This window comes from Saccostrea echinata, unplaced genomic scaffold, assembly GCF_033153115.1.
Source record: "Saccostrea echinata isolate AGI-Se365-2 ecotype Australia unplaced genomic scaffold, CSIRO_AGI_Sech_v1 ptg000040l, whole genome shotgun sequence".
In the NCBI taxonomy this organism is placed as follows: Eukaryota; Metazoa; Mollusca; class Bivalvia; order Ostreida; family Ostreidae; genus Saccostrea; species Saccostrea echinata.
The window spans coordinates 6575622-6585330 of record NW_026889789.1 but is presented as its reverse complement, the minus strand read 5'-3'; the positions used below and the strand labels follow the sequence as shown (position 1 = coordinate 6585330).

The following is a 9709-nucleotide window of genomic DNA, read 5'->3' as shown; positions in this document are numbered from 1 at the left end:
TTGTTAAAAAATGTTAATTTTGACATTTACCCTATGTAAAATAAAGAATTACAAACGCAGCTTGCGTACAGTTTCTAGTTGAAGTAAAAATCTTGGAATTTAACCTTTTTATATTTGAAATAAAGAAATATATCTCTAAGAATATAAATAATATTTGAACATTTGTTGAACGCTATTAGATTTTGTTACAGAACTAGTCAATTTACGTTACATTCGTACGAGTTGTTTAATGACGAACGTAACCTTTGACCCTGAAGTTTACGTTTGTCAGGGAGCTCACGCCACTCATTTAGCAATATCAGGCGAGAAACATGATTTTGTAGAACTGGGTTCTTGTGGCAGGTAGGTGTAAGCCAACATGTGTTATACATGTCATTGTGATGTAAAATGATCTGTCCTGGTGAATGAATCTAAAACTTGATGTGTAAGAATTGTCGACATTTGGCAGTGGAGTGGATAACGTTATATGTTTGGAGTCGGCAATTTTATCAATAAATGAAAATAAATTGGAAACGGGTATGAATCCTACCAGTGAGCTTCGCTACGCTTTGCGAAGCTTACTGATAAGATTTATGCCTATTTCCCATTTATTTTCACGTTAATGATAAAATTGCCGACTCCTCTGTGGTCTCATGAACAGAGACTGACAGAGTGGATTCACATTGTTTCAGGTTTCAGCAGGTATATCATTGTTTGAAACTCACCGTAAAATAAGCTAGGCATGCAGGGCTGATTACTAGTAAAAGTTGTCAGTCCTGCCAAAATTTGAGTAGCCCGAGAAAATATTTGTCTTTAATAAATTCATTTTAGCACTAATTTGAATGGGGCCAGATCACCAGATCATCTTCGATCCTGAACTTATAAGCTGACAAATTCTACCAGTTTGCTTGTAACACTTTACTGCCGATAGATACTATTATAGTTGAGTTTAGAGGGATTCATTAAATATTTATATATGGAAAATTTTTACACATCTAGCAGGGCGAAATCTGTTTGCCCGCGACAAAATTTGTGTGTCGATCTTGGGCGGTCGGGCGCATGTTTATTTCAAACACTGAGGTATATGTGTGATAAAGATATTTTTTAATCATGTATTTTGCACAGACAGACAGACATGATGCAACAAAAATCCAATAAAACTTGCAGTTACTGGTACAATGAATTACTTCGTAGATATCAATCTTTTCGTGAACAATTCCTATTTTGTTCATGTATCATTATCAGTCAAGGGTGAGACTGAAACTGTCATGTTTACCAACTACATAATTTCATCATTTTTGTCAGTATGACTTTCTGTCATCATATTTATGTTCCCCAAACGAAGTTTGGGAACATATTGTTTTTACTCTGTTTCTTATTATTATTATTATTATTCTTTTTTTTTACTTTCTTCTCCGGTACTTTTTTGTCCAGGAGTGTTCTCATAGAACCACTCATCCGATTGACATGAAACCTTTTTAGGGTTAATAGGCATGTTGTGTAGGTGTTCGGAACGAAGGTCATTTTGCGCACACATGCATGCACGTGCGCGCGCGTGCAATGAGTGAAATGACAGATATACTTGATGAAGCCGTTACTTTTATATTTCTTGATGAATTGCTTTGAAACTCAAAATATAAAGATATATTAGAAGTCTAGACAAGATAACATGGTCAAATTAGCGTGAACTCACGCGCATGCACGTGCGCTCTTCTCTGATTGGCTGATACAAAAATCTCAATAATTTCCTTGTTTTTTGACACAATACTTTGAAATTTAGAATATAAGTATATATTATTAGGTGCTACAACATATTATATAGGAAATTTCTTGAAAACACGCGCATGCAGGTGTGCTGCAATCTGATGGGTTGAAACTTTAAATGTCTATAACTCGCTTGGTTTTCAACAAAACAGGATGAAATTTACGACATGGATAGGCACATAGAGCTCCTCCATTATGATACTATCAAAATTGAATGCAAGGCCATGCATGCGCGTATGCTGAATTCTGATTGGCTAATACTTAAAGGGTTACATCTCTCTTATTTTTCAAAGAGATTCTTTAATATTTAACACAAATGTATGTATTGTGAGGCACTATAAGAAATTTAATGTGAAAAATGTAGAAAACATGTGCAAGCAAATGTGCTCAAATTTGATTGGCTAATACCCATATGGCTTATTGGAGTAGTTTTCCAATGAAATACCCTTAAAAATAAAGTATCCATCTATATTACAAAAGTATTGTCTAATTTATTGAAGCTTGTAGGGAATGGGGCATCATAAGGGATTGGGGAGCCGTTTGGGGAACATCTGTAACGGTTCCCGTTACAATAAGCACTAGTTTCATTTTCAACTTGATTTTTCTATCCTGGTTATATAAAAGCGAATTTTCAATTTACTGCTGAAAGAAGAGTGTTTATGCGAATTTCATTTCATCTGGGTCATCACATGCATTAGAACATCAACACAGAAGGTGAAAGTTATTATTTAAGTGGTAAAATGTCGAATTTTAGTAGAACTAATTTGCCGTATTTACATCGCTTTTAGCCCTATAAAAATGTATACAGGTAACTCTTGATGGCTCGAACTTCGATCTCTTGAAGTTCTTGATCGCTCGAAGTGAGTCTGCGGTCCCGAATTTTTCCGCTATATAACTAAGCAATTTTACTCTTAATTTCTCGAACTCTTGATCTCTCGAAACCCTTGATCCCTCGAAGTCAAAATGCAGTCCCGCTATGCATATTCTATTAGAATTTACCCTCGATACCTCGAAGTGGCTATGTGTATACAAGGTTATATAATTAGCACCTTTACCTGGACATTTAAATGGCCCAAGGCAGAAGATGCGGGTCTCGAGGAACGGGATGTTTATTCAGGTGACACTTATGCTGCAAGGTGATAATTGATTTATAATTAATCATATTTTGCCTATTTGCTATTAAAATGATTATCATCGACTGTCTTACGATAAGTTAGAGACGCAGTGTCAGTGAAAAGTAGTAATTGATTATAAGACGAAACACTAAATTAAATTTAATTTTCATTTCGAGTCAGTGTCAAAGTTAAACGAAATATAAAAAAGCAGAAACAGCCTCAATGTCAATACGACGACTATTATTGGACAAATACTTACAGAACTGCGTTCAATGATCATGTTTGGAATAGTTTATGCTATGTACGACGCTGTAAAATATCGTTTTCATGTACATGTAACGAACACTGACGAATGCGTAGTATGATGTCCGTATTACAAAGATTAAATAAATATACATGAAATGACGATATACATTGTTGCCTTACTCAGTTTAATGAAATATTCATCTAAATTACGAAAAAATATCCTTGTTTTATAAAAACCACGTGTAAAAGGTTAGCACTGCATGAAAATCAATACATCCGGTAAGACTAATTTTAAAACTTGTCAACAAACCCGGAAAATTCCGGACTCTTGAAAACTCGAACTCTTGATCTCTCGAAGTTTTTCCTCGGTCCCGCGGACTTCGAGGTATCGAGAGTTACCTGTAGTTCACGATCTGGAAGAATACGTACTTGTAGGGAAAAGTCGTGACAAAAAGTTAAAACCATAAAGAGTAGTTTGCCCCATAAAACAAGCAAAAGATATTTCAGTGTGCCCAGACCCTCCATTTTGGTAAAAAGACGAAATATTGATCGTCATTTTCATCTTCTTTGCTATGAGTTTTAGTCGTAATAAAAAATTTTATTTTATGACTAGTAATTGTCAATTTCAGACATACGGATTTCAGTCTCACCCCCTGACTGATTATAATTACATATCACATCTCACTTTCCAGGGGAAGGGCTGGTAACAATTATCCAAGGATTTTTTGTGGGTTTGTATGTGGCTTTAAAAAATTCAGAGCAAAATAAAAACTGTGAAAATCTCATTGAAGGTTGTTTTCTAATTTAAATTGGATGTTAGTCTGGAAGTGCAATGGTAAGAGTTCCCCACTCTTAGTCTCATAGCAGTTTGAGGGTTTGAGTTTCAGTCTGACTGAACACATTACCCCATTAGTTAAGTTGAATGAATGATTATATTATACAAAATTGTTGTTATTGTTGTGTTTATCATCTATAGCTGTTTGCCTGCTTATATGCAAAACTTTCTTTTTCATATGCCAGCAGTGAAGGGCTACATAGCTGTTACTGTTATGACCTAGCTCAGTGTTTTCCGTTTGGGTTAGAGATCAAATTAAAACAGGCTATGGGTAGAAGTTTAAGAGAAATCTTTGTAGACCTTACAAGAATTAAATTCTGATTTTTTTTATTTCAAATCAGCATTTTTATCAATTGCAATCATTTTGGCCAGAAGCCGGTTCTTAGGGAGAAGACTGCTATTGTCTTGAACAATAAGCTAGGCCTTTGATACGTAAGGAAAGCTAGCCTAAAATATTTTATCTTAACTCCTAAAAAAAGGCAATTCAGTATATAATCCACACTGTACATGCTGTATGGTGTAATTTTATGACTGTGCTGAATAATTATAAACAAATTTTGTCCACTGAAACAAAAAATATTTGTACATATGTTGTATTTATAAGCCATAAAAATGTGCAAGTCTATCAGTGTAATGAAAATGTCTATTTACATTAGAGTTCAAGGATGATCATTGTGTGTTAAGATAGTGAAGATGTGTAAGCCAGTCTGGCTTTGTATGGTAGTGATAGAATAATATGTGTCGATCATGACATATATAATTTTCCACCAAGTTCATCTGAAAAAAAATTGCACAGGTCACTGACTTTGTCATGCGATAATTTTCCTCCAAATTTCACCTTAAAAAAAAAACAACATTGCCACAAGTCTTTAAAATCAGTGAGGCTACAGAGATAGTTACTGTACACTGTGTTTTGATTATATACTTTGAAGCTCTCTAGGTTCATCATGTTCATAACATGCATAAGCTAATACTTAATTATTTTAACTGGATTAATAGGTTAGTCTATCCTTATTCACAGATTCTACTATACCTGTACCGTTTTTAGCTCACCTCGACGAAGTCGAGATGAGCTTATGCTATACCCCCGGCGTCGGCGTCGGTGTCGGCGTCGGCGTCGGCGTTAGCGTCGGCGTCCCAGGTTAAAGTTTTAGGAGCAAGTCCCATTCCCAAGTAACTATAAGCCCTACCTGGACCAAACTTGCATGGATGATGCATCTAGGGATGGACACTACCAAACTTGCTTCGGATGCTGGATCTGACCTAGATTTTCCAGATGAGTGACCAGGTTAAAGTTTTAGGAACAGGTCCATTCCTTAGTAACTATAAGCCCTACCTGGATCAAACTTGCATTGATGATGCATCTAGGGATGGACACTACCACACTTGCTTCGGATGCTGGATCTGACCTAGATTATCCGGATGAGTGACCAGGTTAAAGTTTTAGGAGCAGGTCCATTCCCAAGTAACTATAAGCCCTACCTTGACCAAACTTGCATGGATGATGCATCTAGGGATGGACACTACCAAACTTGCTTCGGATGCTGGATCTGACCTAGATTTTCCAGATGAGTGACCAGGTTAAAGTTTTAGGAGCAGGTCCATTCCCAAGTAACTATAAGCCCTACCTTGACCAAACTTGCATGGATGATGCATCTAGGGATGGACATGGCCACACTTACTTCGGATGCTGGATCTGACCTAGATTTTCCAGATGAGTGACCAGGTTAAAGTTTTAGGAGCAGGTCCATTCCCAAGTAACTATAAGCCCTACCTTGACCAAACTTGCATGGATGATGCATCTAGGGATGAACACTACCAAACTTGCTTCGGATGCTGGATCTGACCTATATTTTCCAGATGAGTGACCAGGTTAAAGTTTTAGGAGCAGGTCCATTCCCAAGTTACTATAAACCCTACCCGGACCAAACTTGCATGGATGATGCATCCAGGGATGGACACTACCACACTTGTTCAGATGCTGGATCTGATCTAGATTTTCCACATGTGAGACCAGGTTTAGATTTAGGAGTAGTCTCATTCCCAAGTAACTATAAGCCCTACCTGGACCAACCTTTCATGGATGATGCATCTAGGGATGTACACTAACCAACCTGCTTCGAATGCTGGATCTGACCTAGATTTTCCACATGAGTGAATTTTAGCCATATTTTAACCAAATTAGCATGGATGATGTATCTAGGGATGGACACTTCCAGACTTGCCTTGGATTCTGAATCTGATGTACATTTTCCAGAAGAGTGACCAGGGTAATTTTTTTGGAGTAGCTATATAAAATTATGGCCTGTTATGATTAAACTTGCATAGATGGTGCATCTAAGGATGAAAACTTCCAGACTTGCTTTGGATGTTGGAACTGACCAAAATTTTCTTGATTACTAAACAGGTCAAAAGTTTTTTGAGCAGGTCTATAATTAAATCAAACTTGCATGGATATTGATCTTGGGATGTACCCTAACTAGAAAAAAAATATGATGTGAAATTTGCCTTACATGTAGATAACATTCGTCGAGGTGAGCTTCGTAATCTTTGATTACCTATGTTTACATCCTGATTTTGGCAGTGTTTCTTTCGCACTGAATAATTGCAAATTATCATGTCTATGATTGCAGTGTCTGCAAGTCCTTTCTAGCTCACCTGAGCCGAAGGCTCAAGTGAGCTTTTCTGATCGAAATTTGTCCATTGTCTGTCGTTGTCGTAAACTTTTCACATTTTCATCTTCTTCTCCAGAACTACTGGTCCAATTTCAACCAAACTTGGCACAAAGTATCCTTGGGTGAAGGGAATTCAAGTTTGTTCAAATGAACTCTCTCCTCAAGGGGAGATAATTATGAAATAGCAAAAAATTAATGGCATTATTGAAAAATCTTCTCCTCAAGAACCAATGGTCCAGGAAAGGTGAAACTCATGTATAATTATTGTCAGGTAGTGTAGATTCAAGTTTGTTCAAATCATGACCCCCAGGGGTAGGGTGGGGCCACAATGGACGATCAAAGTTTTACATAGGAATATATAGGAAAAATCTTCAAAAATCTTCTTCTCAAGGACAGCAAAGCTATGATTGGTCATATTTATGTGGAAGCATCCTCTGGTGGTGTAGATTCAAGCTTGTTTAAATCATGACCCCCAGGGGTAAGGTGGGGCCACAATGGACGATCAAAGTTTAACATAGGTGTATATAGGAAAAATCTTCTAAAGAACAGCAAAGCTATGATTGGTTATATTTATGTGGAAGCATCCTCAGGTGGTGTAGATTGAAGTTTGTTCAAATCATGACCCCCGGGGCTAGGGTGAGGCCACAATGAACAATCAAAGTTTTACATAGGAATATATAGGAAAAGTCTTTAAATATATTTTAAATTACAAGAACAGCAAAGCCACTGTTTGTCATATTCATATGGAAGCATCCTCAGATAGTGTAGATTCAAGTTTGTTCAAATCATGACCTCCAGGGGTAGGGTGGGGCCACAATGAAAGTTCAAACTTGTAGAGAAAAATGCCACAGTTAGTCCAAAAATTATGTAAGCATCATTAGTAAGTGTAGATTTAATTTTGTTCAAATCATACCCCCCACTCCCTTTTCGGGGTAGGTTGGGACCACTTATGCATTTAAGCTTTTCAATACTAAACTGATTTTTTTTTTCCTAGCCACAGTGCTCAGGTGAGCGATGTGGCCCCTGGGCCTCTTGTTCATCTTTTATTTGAAATTCATTTTTGAAAACCATGTCGTATTTACTGGATTCTCAAGTCCATAAACTGAAGTTTAGAGCTTATGTCCTACCCCAAGGTGTGACAATAGGATCTGCATGATTCACATCCCAGATTTCAAAAGTTTTTTGAGTAAATTGAATAAAACTCGTCCTCTAGACCAAACTTGCTGGCATGATGCATCTGGTCCACATCTGACCAATATTTTTCAGATGAATTGTCATATTAAAGTTTTTGGAATAAGTCCATTTCCATTTTTTGAGCAGGTTGATTTCCACTGAAGTGTAAATCTGTACTGTGATGATACATGTAGGGATACGAACTACCATAATGCTTTGGATGTTATATATCTGTATGAAGAGAATAGGAACATTTTGAACAAAATCCAAGGGGAGTGGAATTGTATTCCAGTGCCAGCATCATATAGTATATGAAAATTTGTTCCAAATGCATCTTTGTTAAAATATCAGTGGTTAATTTTGTTCAGAACCAAGGCTTTCATTTGTAGAAACACATTATCATGAGTAAAGACAAGAAAAATGGAGAGGTGAGCTTTTTGCTGGGGGACACTGAGGGAGAGGAGGATACTACGGATGCTGTGGATCCCCCTGAGGTACCTCACGAGGATCATCATGAAGAGAAAAAGGACAGCGTCCCCTCACTGATACACAGCTCCTCAAAAGAGGACACCACAGAACCAAAGCTCAAGTAAGTCATGCAGAATTAACAAAAAGTAACTATAAGATTTCTGCAAAATCTCAGTCTTTCTTTTAATTTGTACAGTTCGTATGATTTTGTTAAGGCTGCAATAATGAGAATGGCTGTGTATGTTTTTGTATCCTTTCATACCCATAAGAGTCATATTTTCAGCCCCCTCCACATCCTATATCCACCAAGTCTGTATTTTCTTTCTGTTAATTTATAATAGTTTTTTTTATATTGACATTCATCTTCGCTAGCCAAGGGTTTCTGATACGCTACTCTCCTCATAAGCCCCTTGGCATACAGTGTTAAAAAAAGTTGGGATTTTTTTCTCAAGTTGTGATTGGAGTTGATCGACATCGTTCGACCAATCAGCAATTGTTTTTTGTAAATGACGATATTTGCGTTCGGGATATATCTTGACTCTTTAATATCGGGAATGAAAAACGCAAGTAAACAACGATCCGTAAGATAACATGCCATTCTATGAATAGCTATATGGTGTCATCCAATATCTTAAGCTACATGCAAAATAAGTGATTAAGAATCAATACTGAAGATGTAGATTTGCATTTTAATATGTTTAACAAATCAACATAACTCAATACCTTAATTCTTGTTAATTATTCTAAAAAAACATTATCTATTTAAATATGCTTTTTATTTCTGTCGATGACGCAATCTGTGCGTACCTGTTTAGAATCGTGATCATGTGACGAAAACAATCCCGTCTTTTCTCAGCACCGTATGCCAAGGGTTTATGAGGAGAGTAGCGTATCAGAAACCTTTGGCTAGCGAAGATGATCGACATTGTATTAATGACATTTTCATTTCCATTCAGAACATTTTCTCCTCAAATTAGATTTTTTGATAATTCATTCTCTACCTCTCAGAAAAGTACTACCTCATTCTGAAATAAGAAATATTAGAATCTCCAAACCTGTGTTTTATTGATTATGTCAAAGAGAAGCACATTTTTGACAGTTTTGCTTTCACACACTCAACAAAACTGTATCCCCCTAGTTCAGGTATACTCTGTATAGCCTTCACCCGATCATCAAAAGCAAACATGCATCCACGTTTCGTAATATTAAAGGCCTTTTCAGTGATAAGAAGGCTAGATCATTTTTATCTGTCCTTAAACTTTTTACATGTCAAAGGGTATGTTAGATTATGTACATTTGTAAGAAGAGGTTATTTTCCAGCACTTAATATGTGTTTTGAAACTTAAAAGTTGATTTATATATATATTTTTAAAAGAATAGTGTGTCAAATATTTGGAGGTAAATCATTTGCCATGTCAATTACCAATAGAATTTTTATTTATTGCAGACTTTGA

General features: G+C 36.4%; 1 protein-coding gene across 8 annotated transcripts in view; it reads left to right on the top strand.

The window, feature by feature from the left end:
- The first annotated feature begins 226 nt into the window (after positions 1–226).
- The window catches only part of LOC133200579 (acetyl-CoA carboxylase-like), a 42982-nt gene continuing 33499 nt past the window's right edge, over positions 227–9709 (top strand). For all 8 annotated transcript variants that reach the window (XM_061336358.1, XM_061336365.1, XM_061336363.1 and 5 more), the window contains exons 1-2: positions 227–342; positions 8177–8376. In XM_061336358.1, coding sequence (XP_061192342.1) covers positions 8189–8376 — 188 coding nt within the window. In that variant the 5' untranslated portion in view covers positions 227–342; positions 8177–8188. The remainder of the gene's footprint in view (positions 343–8176; positions 8377–9709) is intronic.